Here is a 21401-nt window from a genome sequence, read left to right as displayed (position 1 = left end):
CATTAAAAATGGACATGGTGGGGATTTTTGAATGATTTCTGTGTAATTTTAGAGTTGGAAGACACTAGGCATTTTGCATTGTTCCATTTGTTTTAGTACATTTTAAAACTTTTACTAGCCATGATAGATATTCTTGCACACACATGGAATCCGGGGGGGGGGGGGGGCGGGACGACGACGACAAAACTGTCCCCTCAAAAAAAAAAAAAAGAGTGTGTAGTTTAATATGACCACTTCAGATAAAATTAACTTTGTTGTAAGCTGAACAAGAAAAAAGATTATAGAAGAGATATAAAGGAATGCAGTATGAAACAAATGCATGCACACACGCATGCATGCATGCACACATGTGTGTACAACGTCTAACTCTATTGGATGAGTAGGCAAACAGCTCATTAGTGGAGTGCTTGCCTAGACCTCATGAAGGGTTTGAGCTCCAGCACCAAACAGCTTCCCCCAAATAAAACTTCTTCAATAAATACCAACTTCCTCTTTGTTTCAGATATAGCTTGAATTACTCCTTTCTCTACAGTACTTCATGAATGGTATTCACTGAAACGTTGTGAGACCACAGAATTGATGAGAGGTGGAAAGGCTGGTTTAACTAGGCTCACAGCAGTCACACTATGAATGAATTGTGTTCTGTGAGCCCATTTCCAAGGAAAATATTTAGGTTTTGAAGCGTGCATTTCCTCATTAAAATAACGTCTATGTTCGGGGGTGGGAGGTGGTGCGGTGCTTCCGAAGGCAATTTTAACATAAAGGCATTGATACTAAGAAAGCATGAAGGGCTTCAGAGACATTAATCGTTTCTGTAGGGCGAAATATAGTCACTGCCGTGCTTCAAGTTATGACACAAGGACTATTTTTATCATTTAAAAGCGCTACCTGTAGGAGCAACATTCTCCCACCCATGCTGCTAGCCTTCAACAGCAGAGGACTGCAGGGTTTGGACTCAGTCAGAGAAGGCACACCTAACCATTAAGAGACTAGAGGCCCCAGGGAGTGGGGAGGTCTGCTGGGGTAGGGAGTACATCCTCGTGGAGATGGGGGTGGGGGAGGAGGTATTGGTTATGGAACAGTCAGAGGGTGGACCTGGAGGGGGATAAAATCTGGACTGTCAAAAAAAGAGTAAATAAAAAAATCTAACATAACTGGATCTCTGGGCAGATTTTAAGAGTTCAGTTGAAAATGTGCAGCATTCCTGTGAGACTGGGACTTACTTTATCAAGGCAGGGAATGGACTCCCAGAAACAAGAATACTCACGAGATGAGGAAGGTTGAAAGATCATATAATGCCTATGTCCGTGTGTCTGGGAACACATGTCTGTGTATGTGCAGATATTGAATGTAGAGACCGAAGTGGATATTGGATGGCTTCCTGCATTGCTTTCTGCCATATAGACAGGGGTGGGTTTTGTAGCTTTTTTTCCCACTGAACTTTGAGCTTCCCATTTGGCTAGTCTGGTTGGTTAGCTTGCCCCAGGGGTTCTGTGTCTGGTTCCTTGCTGGTTGAGATTAAGGGCCAGAAGCATTTACCCAGCTTATACGTGGCTTGTGGGGATCTGAACTTTGGCCCTGATGCTTGCACAGCCCATCAATACTTTTCTTGATGCTCTTTCTATATGGGAGATATATGAGGAAGCATTTCTCCCATCCTATTTACCCCCTCCAGTAATCTTGACTTCCATTCTGTTCTGCCATAGCAATCCAGCTTTAACTGAGAAAGCAAAGCACTTAAAGTCCCGTGTCTACATTAAGAAAGAGATGAAAACCCACAGTAGTGGGGGAGGAAGCAGAGCTTTAAGAGTGATTCATGTAACTTGAATTTATGGATAGCAATGGGGCACTGAAACTCTGACAACTGCAAATGGGATCCATCTTTACATGTTTTCAAGAGGAAGAAAAAAATTTATAATGAGTTATAAATTAAGATTTGTTCATTTGCCACAAACATGTTCCTAATAACTAACTATTCTATCATGTGAACTCAGAATGCTTCCTGTGTGCCTGACATTTAAAAAAAAATCACTGTAAAATATGCTTCTATTTTGCTGTTCTGCATGAACGAAAGCACCTGTTTTTCAAGTTAAAAAACAATGTGTGACATTTTGTTTGTACCAGTTCAAAATGGAAGCTTCCCAACTGTCACCAAAATGGATGCAGAGAAACCTTAAGCTGTGACCTTAGAGAGCAGGCTATATGGCTGAGTTTGCTCAAGTCCCAACTAAGTAACTTCTACATCTGAAAATAGGACTTCCTGCTGGCCAGCAAGCTACTCACTGGAACTTTGAGACAACCAGGAGACTTGACAGATTTTTATGGCTACCTTCTTTAGGTCACTCCATTTCTAGAGACAAGTTTCATGGGAGGGTGTTCTGGACATCCAGACTCATGGTAAGCAGGCCTGACCCAGGGCAAGACCTCAGGGAGCACAGAAGAAAAAGAAATATCAAGGAAGTACATCTTTGTGCTACCCCTTGATATGGACTCTAATGATTTGCTACTAAATCAAACACTTGGGCAAAGTAGGGAGAAATGGTGCTACAAAGTCAGAATTTTCTTATATAAAAAGTACTTAAGATATCTATAGCACATGCATACACACACACAAACATACTTACATACATACACACACACACACACACACACACACACACACACACACACCATGAGGATTATGTGTACTGTATACAAGTTGAAGTGACTGGGAGGCCTATTACTCCAATAGCCTATTACACTGATGACATAAGCTAGAATGTATAACTGTAAAGGCAGGTACAATTACAAAAGGGTAAATTTTGTATGATTCCATTGTACCTAGAGTGGTCAAGACCACAGTGATAGCCCCAAGGATAGTGGTTGCCATGGAATCCAGCAATAGGGAATTACTCTATGTTGGTACAGAGTTTCAGTTGATAAAGATATGCTGGCAATGATAGAGAGTGATGGCTAAGCAACAATGTAAAAATGGAGCACTTAAAATGGATGCTGAGTATATCAACTACCCTCCATGGCAGAGGCCATGCTCAGGAGTAGTCAGCCAACACAAACTGGACTCCATGTTTTGTATTTATTTTTAAGAGAAAGAATATGAAGATGAGCAGGGATAGGGAGGAAGGGAGGAACTGGGGGAGGGGAAAGGTAAAATATATTAATTTCTCAAAATATAAAACCATTGTTAAAAACAAACACAGAAAAACAGCTGAAATAATAGTTTGTGTAATTTTTAATCATGATTTTAAAATGTAGCATGAATGATTTTCCAGAATGACAGAGAACAGTAGAGATAGCCATATGAAGAATGGGGCCTGAAACTTTATCCCCTCTACACAATTTTGTTCCAGTTGGGAATGCCTTGTCTACAATCCAAGTCCCACAAAGTCATATGTCAAATAGTTCAAATGCTATTTCCCTAGTGTTAGAGTTACTGTACTTGATAGAGTCAACCACATGTAGGTAACAGGAGAAAAAAATTGAAACGCATACCTGGGGCTGAGGAGGAAGGCTGAATTGTGGAGTTGTCAGAATAAAGTGAATGAGAAAAATACCCATAGTAGGGTATTCAATAAATACATGTCTGTGGAAATATGGGGCTTCTTAGAGATGGATTATGTTAAGCCTAAAGCTATTCTTTTGTTTTGAGAGAAGAACATTTTACAATGGAGAAAGAAATGACTGTCAAGCTTTATCAGAAAACATCGCACACATTTTCAAATAAAACCATATTCCAGAGGCACTGAACACATTCTAGATGCAATCATACATGAAGTTCTGGTAAAAAAAAAAAAAGACCACACAGCTACAGGTTTTACTCTGAAATATTTCACTTCATTCATTCTTTAAAAAAACAATACTGGTTGTAATATATATGGATCTGTGGGTGGGACCATATTCCCTTAGCAAAAAGGCAACTTCAGCAGCAAATACAGGCTTGATTCACATTCTATTCAGTGTCTGAATGAGCTTCATTTTAAAATTTGCATCAAACTAACAAAATATTTGAAGATGCTGAAAGATTCTTCGATTAGTATGAAGTCAGAAGGAAAGGGCTTGCAGACTGTAGAGCTCTTCATAAAGACTAACTTTGTCAGGGCAAGCTGCAGTGAACGAAGAGGAAAGGAAACCACTGTGGTCACACTGATGTGTTCATCTGGTTTTTTACTCTTGTTTTTAAAGATGGAGTTCTACAGTGAGCTCAGTCAAAATGAATACCCAGTCAATGTTTGCATGTCGGAAGGAGATCACTACAACTGCACACAGTTTTAGAGAACATATAATTTTCTCTTAAAGGCAGTGACTTTTACTCTAGCTCACAGTGAAGCCTTGGTTATGTATGATATCCTGTGTAAATCCCATATCCCGTTTTGTTCAATTAAGTTGACTCACAAACTCCACTGCCATCTGAAATGCACTGACAGGCCCCCAGTACATAGCTAAGTCAGTCGACAAAGCCATTCCCTCATGGTACTAACAGGATGTGGTCTTAAGTTATGCTGACTGCATTAAACAGAACCCTATTATATTTGATGTGGCTTTAGTTTACAACAAAAATGCATGCCTACGCAATCACAGTATGACAATACAAATGGGAAATAATGAGTTGGTTAATTTCAGTGAAGTACTTAGCTCACCAGGGTGGTTCACAATTGTAATAAAAAAACTGCACAGGGTCAGAGCAGGAGAATTGCAAGTTCAAGGCCAACCTGGACTATACTTTAAGGAATAGGATTTAACTTAGTGGTACGTTTAATGCTCTGTATATCTTTCTCCCCATCCCCCAAGATAATTTAATTTTAATAACACGGGTGCAACTGACAATTTATGATTAGCATCCAGGTAAGAAAAGACAACTCTGGATATCATTCTTACACACACACACAAAGGAAGTAATTTAAAATCAGAGAAGAGTTCTAAGTTTTATATGTATATTCACTTACCTATAACAGCATTTATATAGTCTTATCATGAAGAAACGTGTTCTTCAAATAACCTTTACAGGACTTCCATAAATAATTGGTAAAGGTGATTTAAAAAATTCAGTTTTAGCCTTTAGAAAACTAGTTTTCTGTCATGGGCTGCTCTAAATACATTTTACCATCAGTATTTAGGGGAAAATAAATCAAGCATTAGTTTGCACTTATGAGAGATGAAGTCATTACTAGATGACTGGTGTGTGGATTATCTTAGGCTAGGCTGATGGGAGTGTTCTTAAAATATGATCTTTTACAAATAAAAACTCAGGCAGCTGAAGCACATTTGTCTATGAGAGAACTGTGAATAAACAAAGGCTTTAAGTAACAACTAAAATCTTTGCCACCATGGTACTCCTGATGTAAAATAAAATATATTTAAAAAACTGAATTTCAATTGGGTTTATTTAATATTTTAAGCCAGCCACCAAAAATAGCATATCTGATCTAAGTGCCTAAAAATAGCAAGGGTTCAGGTTTGCTCTAGAGAGAGTCTGGAATTACCAGGAATCAATCCAGAAAGAGCAAGCCAGAAAGAGCAATTACACATGTGACCAGAATATTCCCAGGGCTGCCTACAACCAGACCCATTGTGAGAACTGGTGGGAAAGCCTAAAGATCCTGAGAGTGAGAGATAACCTCAAAGACTCCCATAAAAGGATAGGGCTTGCTAAGTTAGATATCTTAGGAGTGAATAAGAAATGCTACAAAGAACCAGAATTATTCATATGTAGCAAGATATGATTAACAGCTAACACTTAGGAGTAAATGCCGAAATTAGATGAAATTTTCCTTCCTTATCACCTGCTATGTAAGGTCATTTCTTCATGCCATTCTTGATGAGAGAGACACAAGCAACCACTTGCTTACTTGTGTTTGTTAATGCATAGCTTTTGATTGATTTTATTTATTGCAGTCTTGTGAATGGAACCCAATCAGACAAGCATGCTAGGCTAGGTATACTTGTGCCCATTTTATCTGTAACTTTGTATATAGACTTTTACCATAAAATCTGTACTTTTGATGTAATACTGGGATGGATGCTCTGTAGTTTCAGAAAGGAGTATGGTGGTCATGTTATAGCTCCAGCACCTGGAAATTTATAGGCCACAGTGTCTAGCTGTTACACAACTCACTCTATAGCGAATTCTCTCTCTGTTTAATCTGATGTCTATAATATTAGAATATGACAGACTTTGCAAAAAAAAAGTTAGTAAAATTGACCATCTTTTTCTTTGATAGTGTAAGCTAATATAAATATATAAAGATCAAGAAAACAATGAGATCTAGGACACTAAGATGAAGGCATAGAAGATACTAGTCGGGTCCCTCCCCTGCTACCTCTTTCTGTGTCTCTCCCTCTGTGTCTCTCCCTCTCCCTCTGTCTCTGTCTCTGTCTCTGTCTCTGTCTCTCTCTCTCTCTCTCACACACACACACACGGTGGGGTGGAAGGAGAGAGAGAGAGAGAGAGAGAGAGAGAGAGAGAGAGAGAGAGAAAGAACATAACCTCAAACAAAACCAGCTCACTATCCCTAACTGTAGCAACACACAAGCAGGAGGGTCACTCCACAGGAAGGATCAGTGATGAGCCTGGCATACCTGTGCATCTGAGAGATGGCTAGGAACTAAGGAGAAAGATGAAGGCTATCAGTATCGTCAAGCAGTAGGAACCAAGTGGACTGCTCCAGAAGATATGGACATCATTACTGATGAAGGGATCAACAGCCAGTCTTCCCAGGGAACTCCAGAGAGGGCAGGCACTACAATGCAATGCTTGCTCACATGAAGCAGATTCCATTGAGTCACCGGGAAAAGGAGTCTCCATTCTCCAAAAGCATGCCAGTTGCTCCTCCTTGGGCTAATGGTTGCCCTATGAGGCTCTATACCTGTACTGCATCTATCCACATCACTACCAAGTGGGCTCACTGCCTTGAACTGCTAGCTCCCACTCAGTTGGAACTAAAGATTCTCTGTGTGTGCCTGTGCTGCACACACTAACTAGCCTGTGACCACTAGAGAAAGCAAGCATTCTGGAGCCTAAATGTCTTGATGGCTGCTAAATTGTATCCAACCACATAGCCCAGGCACCACCATAACAAAGCAAGACTTCCATATAGAGCAGAAAAACCTTTCTGCACATGCCTGTACTTCAGATATGAACTCCTGCCTCTAGGGTAAAGCTATGCAATGAACCCACTCTACCATGGCAAAATACCACCCAAAGCTCAAGGTCTATGCCACTGACAAAGCAAGCTGGCTCATACTGGATTGGAAATAAAGGCCTTTTTCTTTCATTTTCTCCCTCCCTCCCTCCCTCCCTCCCTCCCTCCCCCCTCCTTCCCTCTTGCCCTCTCCCTCTCCCCCTCCCCTCCCTCTACCCCTACCCCCTCCTCTTTCTTTCTTTCTTTTTCTTTCTTTCTTTCTTTCTTTCTTTCTTTCTTTCTTTCTTTCTTTCTTTCTTTCTTTCTTTCTTCCTTTCTTCCTTTCTTCCTTTCTTCCTTTCTTCCTTTCTTCCTTTCTGTTTCTTTCTTATCATTTTGAAATCAGGAAAAAGGCTTATTTATTAAAGACTCCACCTAACTGTTAACTCTAACAATAATTTAGCTGACACCATAAATGGTGCTAGATTTTGCCCAGAGGATAAAGACTAGCAATTCCTATTTTTAGGCACTGCCTTTTGAGCTAAGCCTGGTGGTTCACGCCTTTAATCCTAGCAGGCTGATATCTGTGAGATCAAGGCCAGCCTGGTCTACATAGTGAGTCCTAGGAGAGCCAGGGCGACATAGTAAGACTGTGTCTCAAAAACAAACAAGATACCGTCTTTGGCCATGGGTAAGATGAGCCAGCAAGCTCTGACAGCACATCCTAATGATGTCTGCATAGTGGAAAGCCTCTGATGGTGCAAGTAAAAGATTCTGGGAACACGAAGCATAATGAAAAAGAAGAATGAAAAAGAGAATGTAGTGGTGGCTTCGAGGCCTGGAAACATATACTTCTCTTTACTTCTTTTAATAGATATTCTTTGTTTTGTGTAAAAAGATTCACTAAAATAGAATTGACATATAAATACCTGCATGTGTTTAATATTTAAAATTAAATACTCAGGTTGGATGTTTTCAAATACCCATTACTATTACCATTGACAAGGAAGGTGAAGAATCTATCCGACACCTCCTTGTGGCTCTTTGTGGGAAGTGGGCAGATTTCTGTCAATTAGAAGTATAGGGCAGCACTCATGTAGTCCCAAACTAGGGAAGAAGATAAAGGCACAGCACATGGTCTGTGGTGAGCTCCAGAAAGGTGTGGCACATAGAGTGGGGTTCTCTATCCAAATAATGGTGATTTTAAGAATAACAATAATTAATAGCAAAATTTACAAAGGAAGCTTAATACCATAGCTGCTATTTAAAATATTAAAGATGCAGTACCTTAAAAAGATACCACCTTTCAAAAACATAATGAAAGCAAGTTATGAAATAATATAGCATGCACATTACCTTTAAATAGGACCCATAGTATTTTGTTACATATGAGCTGTCGCACTGACTCAAAACAGTTATCTCTTGTTGGATGTCTTCTATTTCATCCTCAGCTTCCTCAAGGTCAATGATTTTAATTGCAACCACTTGCTGAGTACGGTTATCAATTCCTTTGAAAACTTCTCCAAAGGAGCCTTTTCCAATGCGCTCTAATTTTGTGAACAGTTCTTCTGGATCCGCTATATTATTCTAAGGGGAAGAAAGGAAAAAAAAGTGAAAACTTAAATCATGTAAATCAATTTTTTTCTTTTAGGTTTGTTTGTATGTGTGCTTATTTTTATTCGCCTACATGCATGTAAATGCAACTATACCACATTTGTGTCTGGTACAGGTGGAGGCCCAAAGAGGGCATTGATTTCCCTCAACTGGACTAACAGACTGTTGTAAGCTGTCAGGTGGGTGCTGGGAACTGAGCTTGTGTCCTCAGCAAGAGCAGCTCTTGCAGTGCTCTTAATCCTTGAGGTATCTCTCCAGGCCCATGAATCAAACTTTTTAAATAGAGGAAAACAAATCAGATAACACTATAGACTATTTCATGTAAGCTTCACTTTCTATCCCTTCACCAAATCTATCAAATGCTGTTAAGGTAGAGAAAGGGAGATTGTTATACACAGTTAGTGCGAATGTGAATCGTCATAACTGCTATAGAGTCTTCTGAAAACCAAAAGTCGAAATCTACCATTTGATCAAAGTATCACACACTGGAGTTTATCTTTTAAGGAAATGAAAGAACCTTACCAGAGACATCTACCTTCATGCCTGTTGTTACACTAGTCACAATAGCCAAGATATGAAATTAGTTTACATACCATCAAGAGACTGATGGATTACAAAAATGTGGCATACACACATATACACAAATAGAATATTATTCAGCTATCAAAAATGATGTATTATACAGCAAAATAGATGGGACTAGAGGGTATTACATAAATAAGACAGATGCAAAAAGGCAAATTTTGCATACTTTTATATGAGTATGTTTTAAGAAGGCAATTGGAATATATAATAATGATTGTTAAAGGCTGGGAAGAGTGGGGGAGGAGGGCACAGGAGAAGTTGGATGGTGGGTATCCAAACACAGCAGACAAAAGTTTACAAGTTCTAGGGTACGGTATGTGAGGGTGGAGGGTTATGGTTTACAATAAGCTAATCTGTTTTATGAATAACAAAAACTCAATCTCAAGGTCTCCAAACACACAGTAATGATAAAGAGATAGGACTGTTAATCACTCTGATATGCCCTACACATACAGTACACAGACAGGAGATATTATATCATACCACACAACAATGTACAACTGTTATGTGTCCTCATTTTTTATATTTCAGGAGGTATCAATATTAACTACCTCATGTTGACTGTTACATACTATTATGTGTGTACCATATTATCACCTAACACCCAATATGTGTACAATTACAATACTTTTTAAAAATATAAAAGATATCCCGCCAGGCAGTGGTGGTACATGCCTTTAATCTCAGCAATTGGGAGGCAGAGGCAGGTGGATTTCTGAGTTCAAGGTCAGCCTGGTCTACAGAGTGAATTCCAGAACATCCAGAGCTATACAGAGAAACCCTGTCTGGAAAAACCAAACCAAACCAAACCAAACCAAACCAAACCAAACCAAACCAAACCAAACCAAACAAAACCAAACCAAACCAAACCAAACCCCAAGTTACCTTACAGAAGGGAACTAGAATTAGATAATACAAAAAATCTAGAATTAAGCAGAAACATGTGCATCAGCATAACTTAAATGTCTAAACGTACTGACCGTCATGATACAGATTTTGCCTCAAAAGATGACGTCCATAAGACAACCTTTTATATTCTCATTAATATTGCTAAAGAGTGAAGACACTGCTGATCAAAACCTTCCAAATGGAACATTATTAAAGTACACTTGAGGGCTCTGCTAGGCTAATACTTTACTTTGAGCTTCTTTAAAACATAAAAGGATGCTATCTGATTCTAGTCAATCAAACTTGTCAACTAAACCAAAACCTAAAGTTCATTTACAACAATTTCCCCAAGTTCTGTCTTAACCTGAATTTCAGGAGAGAATTACAGCATCTTCATATCCTTAGTGTTTCACCTCATTTTTAGACAAAGTAGCCATGGAAGTTTCCCTATCAAGTTCTTTGTCCTGCAATTGAATTTGGTGGCCTTCTCTTTCTGATCTTACCTAAAATACAATTAAAACATGACCCATTTAGCCTCGAAACCTTGGCTATTCTCCTTGGTTGGGCTTAATTTTCTTTTTTTGGAGATACACTTTCTATTTCAGTCTTTTTCTCTAGTTCAAGATAAGTGTGCATCCCTATCCAGCTTTAGTTTAGCTTTAGTTTAGCCTGGCACAGCTCCATTGGTGGTGCCTTCTACCAACACTGTTCTGTGATTACTATCATATATATGGTGGCTAACCCACAGTTACCTCTTCCTACCTCATGGGATAATGTTTCTCTTTGTAGTAGCTTGTGGTGAAAATAGGCATGAAATAATATGGTGGTTAGTTCACCTCTCTATAATTGCCTAACTGCAGAGGACTGGGAAATATTCAATGTCAAGTTTTTGTTTTCTGTCTTTTGGAGTGTATATGTGTACATGTATGTGGATGGATGTGAATTCACCTTTGAGTACAGGTACATATGCATGTGTGTGTGTACCAATATAAGGAGGCGAGAGGGAAGCCTTGGGTGTCATTCTTCAGGAGCTTCCCAACTTAATTTGTGTTTTGAAGTCTGAAAAATCACCACCACCAGCACCACCACCACCATCACCACCACCACCACCACTACCATCACTACCACCACCATCACCACCACCACCACCATCACCACCACCACCACCACCACCACCACCACCATCACCATCATCATCATCATCAGGCCTGACACATGTACCACAGTGCATGTTTGGAAGTCAGAGGACAACATTTGTAGAGTACTTCTCTCCTTCCATTTTGATGTGGCTTCCAAGGATGAGCTCAGGTCACCAGACTTACATGGCAGCCATTTTATCTGTTAAGCTAACTTGTTGGTCCCCAACTTGATTTTTTAAGTCTCTCACTGAGACACGAGGCTCACCTAGTAGGTTAGGAGACCAGCACAAAGATTACAAGCATACATCCAGCTGGCTCAGCTTTGACATGAGTTCTGAGGACCAAACTCAGGTTCTCCTGCTTGCAGAGTTAGCACTGTACCAATGAAGCTCCTCCTCAGACTTTCGTAATATACCTATAAAATACTTCTGAACTTTGGAAATACAAACTTGATAAGGAATACATATTTGATGTACCTTCTAATAATACAGTTTGAGGAGTATACTATTAGCTAACTTACTAATAAGAATCTTCTCTTGTTAAGAAACAGAAATTAAATTCCACTCTTCTTAATTGGTGTTTTAAAAGATTTTAACTGAAGCTATTAACCCTAGGGAGGACACAGCTGCTCCCTGCTTTCTGTAATAAATAGGCTTCTGCAAATATGTAAATCATAGATTTAAAAAGCAAGTCACATTTTAAGGAAACTATGAGGTGAATCCTAACTTATCAATATAGTTAAAGAATTTAAATTGAGTAGCAGCAAGTTTGAGACAGAAAGATACATCATTTACATGGTAACATTTCAGCTATAATTCTGGGCTTTAAACTTCTGCAAAGCACCAACTTTCAGAGTAGAAGAAATCTGAAACCAAGTTATTTTTCTACCATAACCTCACTCTCTGAGGGGTAGAGACCTTTGTCCCACCACCAATTCCAGAATCCCTGATAAAAAAAAAAAAAACCAACCAGTTTATAATTTCCACGTTAAGATCTTACACCAAAGCATCCTTAACAAAGACAGACTTTTACACTGTTTGCTTAGTTTTGTTTCTCTCTACAATCATTCTCCTTCCCTTCCTTTCTCCCTCCCTCCATTCATTCCTCCCCCATCCTCTTTTTCTTTCTTTCTTTGATAGACATTTGCCATGTTGCCCTGACCAGCATGGGAATCTTTTTGTCTCCCAAGATGCCCTCCAATTTAACCAGCTGAGTGTTGAGGCCGTGGGAGTATTCCACCATACGAAACTTTCTTGTCTTAAAAGAAAAAAAAAAAAGAGGGCAAAGTTAAATAAATGAATGGTAAGCATTTAAAGTAAAGCACTGAACTCTTACCTGCCTGGGGCCATGTGGAAGAAGGATTTTTGGATTCTCAAACTATAGGAACAGAGTGCTAGTAGAACTTTGAAAGGTTCTTGCAAGGTGCTCAGTCTTGGCTGTACATCAGGCTCAGCACTACTGCCTTAAAGATGCAAACACCCAGGACACATCAAAGAAGTTTTAATTCAAAATGCCCAAGATTTTACACACACACACACACACACACACACACACACACACACACACACACCTATCTTTGAATATGAGGTATCTCAGTAAGATCATTGTCACTGTGGGACAAAGAGTGAAATCAGACCATAATAAGTTTAAGTAAAGGAGGTAGATTTCTCAGAGTTCCTGGGCTAGGAAGGGCTGAGCTCAGGCATTCTAAAGAGTCTCCAATAATCAAGAACCAGGTTGAGTAAGGCTGACCTCTAAGGCAGTGGTTTTCAACCTGTGGATTGCGACCCACACAGGGGTCACATATCAAGTACTTTGTATATCAGATGCTTTACATTATAATTAATAACAGTAGCAAACTTATACTTGTGAATTAGCAATGAAATCATCTTATTGTTGGGGGTCACCATAAAACAGGGAACTATATTACAGGGTCACAGCATTAGGAAGGTTGAGAGCTAACCATTGCCTAAGGTTTGGCATTGGCCTCCCGATCATGACAACAAGATACCTTTTATTCCTCTAGAAATCCTTAAGAGGTATGCAACAAACACAGAGAGTCTGTTTTCATGGTGCCTTACACTGTAATAAAAACCAAGCATGCATACAGTCAATAGATGGGCTCTCATGAGATAGAAAAATAGGCTTTTCTGGATTATTCTCATGTCTATAATTGCAACCTAACAAGTATGATGTACATAAATTAAAGAGACTCTCCACTGACTGTGTGAGCCGAATCTCAGTTCCCTCGTGTTAATCTTTTTTTATTATTTTCTCTGTGAATATTGTGAAAAGGATAAAAAGGTTGTATTGGATTTATTGTACAAGATACTGACATAAACTGGTTGAAAATGAACAGACATAGACAGGTAGTACTGCAGAGTTCAAGATCACAGGACACTATCTTTTGCAAGGACTGGACATACCCAATTGATTTTGGCTTCAGTCACTGGCTTTTTGAGCAGGCAGGAAATGCCAAGGTCATAGAACCTCATCTCTTACCACCGCTATCAACAATACGGAACTGCTGTGTGTCTGCTGTGTCCTAAAATATTCTCACCCAATCAACCATTGAAATCTAAGGCTATTTGTGTCAAGATGTTGGCAGATATAGTAAGAGGCCAAAGGCTCCTAGAAATCCCAGGGTTAAAAAAAATTAGGACATTTGAGATAACTAGGAAGTTAGTAAAATTTCTTCTCCAAACCCACTATATATTAAATAGATCACATAAACTTATTCCTTGTAGCTAACTAAAATTTCATATTCTTTACTTAACACTGCATTGCAAAGCCTGGAGGGTATTGCTGAAATAAGCTAAGGACAAAAAGACAAAAATATTTCATTCATATATGTGGAACTTAAAAAAAAAGATCTCACAGTCTCTGTGTGTAGAGGAATGGTTACTGGGAGCTAGATTCATGGGTGAGAGTGGAAGTAGGCATAAAGGAGATATTTTTAATAATACAATTCCTTATAATAATCTCTAAACCAATCTGCAGGAGTCTGACCCCTGTACACATAAGCAGCTACCATATCTTTCCATTTGGAATCTTGACTGACTCTCCACCAAGGTTACTGCGATTGGTTGCTTTTTCCCATGGCAATAATGAATCTGGAAGCAGCTAACCTCTCAAAGCAGTGATATTCTATCTCTGGACTCCCATAGGATCCAATGTCAGCATGCCAAGAGCTCTGATCAGTGATTTATTGCAGATTTCAGTCCAGTTCATAAACAACCCCCTCAAATTGATGGATTGATCCAAGATTAAAAATATTTATTATCAATTATTAACCTTGTGCTAAGTACTGGGTAGGTCTAGAATGATTCCAATGGTTGTGTGAGTTTTCAGGCTACTTCACTAATGAGAAGGATTAAACAAACACCCCATAAATTTTGCTAAACTCTTGAAGAATGTGCTGTGAGTGGAACATTTCTCTACTGTGCACCACCTCAGGATCATATTACAAGGATCTGATAAAATTTTATGGAAACCTTAAGATACTTCCATGATTTATATTTCTGAAGTAAAATACTCAGCCTGACTATATTTTACGTATGACAGAACTGAGATCAATATTATGTTTCTAATTAAACATAAGGAATTTGGCTTGAGGTCAGATTCCTTTCGGTAGCCAGTTGCTTCAGTCTGTGTTTCCACATTTATAAGACCTCAAAATATTTATGTAGGTGTATAAAGAAAATGTGCTTCGTTTATCTATCTTTATAGTGTACTTAAATTCTTAGGTCTCTCTCAAAGATTATTAAACTTGCTCCTGCAAAATAAAGCAGGGCTCGGGTTGCCCTCTTTTGCGGGTGTGTGGTGAGATAAATGGAGTGCAGTCAGAGATGCAGTTACAGCAACTCTGAGCTTCCCCGTGGTCATTAGAGAGCATTTAATCACTCGCAGTCCAGTCCCTTTCTTTATACACCCACTTAAAAGCCTGTTTAGAGACGGATGGGACCAGGAAGGCTGCCCTGGTCTTAGTGGCAATGTGTAGAGTCAGAGGTCTTGTGCATCACTGTCTTCTACTCTTAGGGCAACTGTTTAAACTTTCAGCAATTCTGTGCATAGCAACGAGAAAAATGTGTTCATAAGGCAGAAATACAATTAAATTCTTAAGTACTTTTTCATCTCCCCTTTATTTTATTATTCCTAGTTTTAAGTGCATCTCATTAGCAAACATAGTGAGAGCATAAATACATTGGCAAAAGATAACTTGATTAAAATTATTACCAACGGTTTTGACATAACAGCATGTATATAACACAGCAGCTAGAGGGATTTCCCTTGATTAGTAATTGTGAGTCTACTTCTTCTCTTAGGAACAAAAGAATAATTGATAATATTCCTTCATCTTAATTCCGCCCACTCAAGAGAGGATAGGAGACAGAAGAGTTTCTACTCTTGACTTGCTCTCTGCTCTTTCCACAAGGCTCAGATCACAAAAACGAAAATGGAGTACAGCGGAACCCAGGCAGAGATGTGAAGAGTGAAGCTCTTTATATATGTTTGTGAGACAGTTCAATTTGCAAAGCAGGGGGAGGGAGAATGAAAACTTTCTTCCAGTTTCCTGTCACCTTTGCACATGTTTTTAAAGCAAGATGAAATACAGAAATAATGAGCAGCACTTTACCATACTTATCCCACCTTTGAGATGCTCAAGCAGCAAGCAGCACTTTTACTAGCTGTTTCCCAGATAGAGAGGCCTCTCCATCCCTGTTATTCTAACTGACTTTTGTCCAGCCAAGTAAATCATCCCTAGGCCTAAGTGCTTGTAAATGAAAGGAAATAACTAATTTTTGTCTTTTTGACTAACTATGGAATCTAAAGTTCCTTAAAGTTTTAATTATAGCCATGGGTAAGGGGAAAGAGGGATCCTGCAAACAATCACATTCTTCTCTCGATAAACGAGACGTCAAGGCTATCATGGCAAGAAACGCTGGATGCAAATTCCATTGTATCATTTAGCTCATTTCTCTCTGACCTTACATCCAGTCCGGAGGAAAAAGGAGGCCTGGTGTCTCCTAGCATTACAGAGGTAGAGAGCAGAGAGGTCAGGCAAAATTGGCTTAATTTTGCTTATCCTGAAAATTACAAGACATCCAAGATTAAATGTCAGCTTCGGCATCTGCCTGATGAGGGAGAGTGGGTGGACACAATGATCTTTACATTCCTTACTGCTCAGATGCTGCGTGCCTGTGAAGTAGTAGAAGCCAAGTCCCTTTGTTCTCCCTTTCTCACTTACGGTAGCCAACTCTGGTTTCTAAACATAAAGAGATGAATTGGCAATGACCACATAATCAGCTCCATAGCAGTATACAGTGAGTGAAATGAAAAGCATGCACTACCATGTGCCAGAAAAAAAAAAATCAATATCACTAACCCACTGCAATCCCCTAACCCTAGCTTTAGGGAAGGAGCCATACAGTGAACTGTGCATACATCTCTACCCTTCATATAAAGATGTGTGTGTGTGTGTGTGTGTGTGTGTGTGTGTGTGTGTGTGTAAAATCTGTCCCCAAAGTCAAGACAGCCAGGACTGGAACAAATATAGAACCTAAGAGTAACTTCTCTCTTAGTTGTAAAGGACATCCATTCAGAAAGTATTCAGAAAGGTAACACAGTTATACTGAGCATAAATAGGACATCCAACAAAACCAAACAGCCAAAGAGAAAATTTGGGGGATATTTGACCATATCTCAAGGCCAGCATTTCCCTCAGATAGGAGTTTAGGAAAACAAACTCGAATGCAATGCTCCAGTGGCCTATGATTCTTCTTTCTTATTTTTCTAAGCCTTTGAATGATGCAGTTTTCTCAGTGAATGATATCCTGCTGTTGTTTTATCTCTGGATAGCCTTATGTCTTTAATAAAGACAACAGCGATACTTAGCACCTCAATCATGCATTGTATTACACTTGTGTTCTCGTTCATTACCACAACCTTTCGATTTCCATCAGTAAGCTAACGTTCAGGATAGGACACCTTTCTCTTCAGGCTCAGGTATGCTTCACATGGACCTAGTACAATATTTTATACACTATGGTCTTTGGATTTCACAAAGTATTTACTGTAGGGACCATCTAGGCATCAGGTTACCCTCTCATTTACAATTGGGATTCTGGCTTTTGCTATGAGGGAGGCTACATTCAATAAGCTAAAGAGTGTTAAAATATGTATGCCATTTTCAGGTAACTTCTGTGGTCATATATGATTAACTTTCCCTAAAAGTTGAGTTTTTCTTTAACAGGGAACATCAAATTGGGAAACAGCAGTTTGGGAAATAGTACGAATCTACAGCCAAGGAAGAGCTGGAAGTCGCAGCAAACTCAAGGATTCCTATCAGTGGAATGTGCAAATCTGGTTGGGGGAGCCCATCTGCCATAGCAATTAGGGAAAGCTCATGACTTCTGCATGTCCTGGGGCTGTCTTGCATTTTATGCTCTAATGTAAAGATTAGAGGCTTCGAGAGTCGGGACCTGCACTATCACTGTGCTGTACATTTCTTAATTTAGCTGGGCTAAACACATCTAAAAAACACACAATTCAGCCAGGGTCAGGCTTAACTATGGGCATTAGTGTTAAAATGAGAGGGATTATTACTGACTAGACAGGATGTTACATAAATATGGCCTGGGATTGATAATAAGCCCTAACTATAAAATATTCATTCAGAAAGGAGGAAAAGGCCACATAGTGAAATGAAGACAGGGATTCTGTTACTATATAAATGGTTAAAAAAAAAAAAGGTAGCCTAATTTATTCAGGCTATTATTTCATCAAACTCACACAGGGCACTTTCAAGTGATGGACACTGAGAGGCTCATTCTGCCATCTGTATGAGAGTTAAATAAAAGAATGTCGTTTCAGTACTTCCAGAAGCATACCATCGAGGGCAGCAGCAGCCAGTTCGAGCAGATATCGAGCCATCTCGGGTAACGTTATGATGAATCTTTAGCACACTTATTAAAATGCACTGAATTAAAACAAAATTGATTTGCTCATGCCCTGGCTTCCTTTTAGATACAGAACTCCAATTAAAATCAATAGGTTTGAAGCTTGTAAGCACAGCACTAAATTATTAACACCATGAGTTCTTTTAGAAAATTAACACTGATTGAAAAAGTGGAATTTTACGTTGCCTTACCTTTTCATTCTTAATGAGAAAGTGGCTGCAGAATAATTCCCCTTCAACATTTTCCCCCTTAATCAAATCTATCCTCGGAATGAATTTAATCAAACAGTATTTGCAAGGAGTTGCCGAAAGGAATCTTAGGACTCAGGAAAATGATCTCTTGGGTCCTGCTGGCTTTAACGTTCTATGATCACAAGGAAATGATGCTGGTGTCATGGGGACATTGATAACAAATGATTTTAATGGTGGACAATAGTACAAATGAAGGCAAGAGGAGAGCATTTTATACTAAAAAACAAAAAGTTTTTCACTATGACAGACAATTCATTTTCATTTCCCTAAAGTGAAAAATACCATTGGAGTCCTCTCTCTCTCTCTCTCTCTCTCTCTCTCTCTCTCTCTCTCTCTCTCTCTCTCTCTCTCTCTCCCCATGTGTGTGTGTGTGTGTTTGTGTGTGTGTGTGTTTGTGTGTGTTTAAAATAATGTTTCTTGTTATTTTGTGCTCTTAAAAAACATTTAGAAAAAAATATTTTTCAGTAAGAACACACATAGAAATTGAACTTTGTAGGTTTTACTATATATATATATGTATGTAGATATATGAATATAATAACAATAATTATAATTATAGAGGAAGGGGACATGCTTTGAGGAGGATGTGAGGGGATGATGCAGGAGCTGGAGTGAGTGAGGATGTATATGATGAAGATACATTGTACTCATGAATGAAATTCCCAAAAAACAACAACAAAAATGTTTTTGAAAAGGACTATACTCAGAAAACAAGTAAACTAAAATATCTATGCCTGAAATACTTGGCTAAGAACTATTACAACTTAACTAAACAGTTAGTTCTGTACCTAGCATGTCAGACATACACCTTGTATAAGTACCTTCCGTAAAAGGGACAGAGCTGGCTGGATTTCAGCATCCTTCCTAATGATGACTTTATTATTGTCATTTCCTTAGCACATGGAATGCCATTCATTAAGAAACGGTACTAGACAGCCAAAGAAATGGGGTTGAGAAAAATCTTATACCTTTTCTTTTAAATTAATTTCCTTTGGAAGTTTGCCAACATTTTCTGAACCAAAAATTTCAAACCTATCTTCATCCCTCTCAACAACCCCACTATTATCCCAACTGTCGTGAGCATTTTGGACATCAGATATTCCGCTCTACAGGTATAGATTTACCAGTGTTTATACCTAATGGTCTTACTGATATTACCAAAATTGGCACCAAGCACAATTTAAACCATTAGATAGATTAAATATCAAAATAAAGGAAAAATATCACTGAGTAATGAGTTACATAATAATGAGCTAATTTTTAAATTTTTAACAAAAATTATAAACAAGGAGCTACTTCCACATTTTCTCTATAAATGTGACTCCTCTGTACTAATGTAAATGCAAACCATTTTCTCTTTTGAAACTTAAGAGTCCTTTTCTATTTAACACCCAATCCAACAAAACTGTCATTCTCCAAATAGAATAAACAATAGCACATATCAATGCTTTATGTACATAGAAATAAAAAAAATCTTCCTTCAAATAACGTCATATGGTCTATTTATACATTTTGAAAAAATAGTAAGATTTTAGAGCAGAGGTGAGCCTTAAAGAGCACTTGCCCTTTTGACTTGGAAGTAGATTTCTAGGTGAGAGGATGGTGAGTGGACTGTACCAAACAATTCCAGGTTGATCACAAATGATAAAGTCCCTCAATCAGTTCTTATATTGTTCTTCCCAACATAATCTTGATGAGGGATTAAAAGTCACTAAGATGCTTTCAGCAGCATTTATCCAAGACCTGCAATCTCCAATTTGAGCTGACTTCTAGCCTCTCAAGTTAAAGCCTTAGCCAGAAAGTCACTAAGGAACTCTAACAGCCCACCTCAAAAAAACTGAAACAAAAACAAGAAACCATTCAAAAACACAATGGACGAAGTCTCTTTGCTCTTCCTTGCCTTAGGTAAATTCTCTCACCCTGGTTCTTCACAGCTAATATTAATGCCAGTTTAGCTACCCGATAAAATCTTTCCTGATCATTTCTATAGCTTGGCCTAACTTATTCTTGCTCAGAATTTTTGATCAGGCCGGTAGGGAGGCACTGACAGTTTTCGGCAGATGAGGGATAAAATAAATGTTGTATTTCAGGTATTTCCATCATGTCTGCACACAGCCTTGAGTCGAATTACTGACAAAAGCCAGAATGGCATGATAAAAAGCAAGGATGATATCTGACACTTTCCAGGGGGGGGGGTGAAATGCTGATAGAGGCTCATGATTAACGAAACATGGAAAGAACAGAAACCTGCAGCGAGTTATACATAATGCCTGCTACTCTCCATCATTCTGTGATTTGCTAATACATGCTTTATGGCTGATGTCACCTCCCCTACGAAATCAAGTGTTTAAGTGGTTTTTGGTAGAGCTTGATTATTTTATATGCTATGATCTAATAATTTTAATGCATTTTTGATTAAGTATTATTCTCCTTACTGCTGACGAGGTACCTGATATGTTAATTGTAGGGGGGAGACACTTATACAGTACAAGGAAGAAACAAAATGTGATTATATCTGACAGTTAACACTAGCTGTTCTCTAGTGTTCGCAAATAGATATAGCTGTTGAAATTATAATACTAATAAAAGCAATTAGTGCTCTCTTCTGACTTCGCTCTATTCTGCTTCCCAATATTTTCCCTTATTTTCTGTGTGAAAATTGGGGAAATTATTAAAATGCATCCATAAAACCACAAATGCTTAGCTTTCATTATTATTATTAATTCAACATCTTATACAGTTTAGTCATTAAAATTTATCTTTAAGAAGCAAAGAAAAAAATGTTTCCATTTACTATAAGCTGAGGCCTTCTCTTCAGGTTAGCATTTTAATAATAGGACTGTATATAAA

The 21401-nt window shown here is 38.6% G+C and overlaps 1 protein-coding gene across 1 annotated transcript in view; it reads right to left on the bottom strand.

Moving 5' to 3' along the window:
- The window catches only part of Stk26 (serine/threonine kinase 26), a 67341-nt gene that overhangs the window by 14174 nt on the left and 31766 nt on the right, over positions 1 to 21401 (bottom strand). Inside the window, exon 5 of the mRNA XM_021152903.2 lies at positions 8472 to 8702. Coding sequence (XP_021008562.1) covers positions 8472 to 8702 — 231 coding nt within the window. The remainder of the gene's footprint in view (positions 1 to 8471; positions 8703 to 21401) is intronic.

The sequence above is a fragment of the Mus caroli genome, unplaced genomic scaffold (assembly GCF_978045245.1).
Source record: "Mus caroli unplaced genomic scaffold, Mus_caroli_1 scaffold_5, whole genome shotgun sequence".
Lineage (NCBI taxonomy): Eukaryota > Metazoa > Chordata > Mammalia > Rodentia > Muridae > Mus > Mus caroli.
Note: the sequence above shows the minus strand (reverse complement) of the source record. Positions and strands in the feature narration are given on the sequence as shown.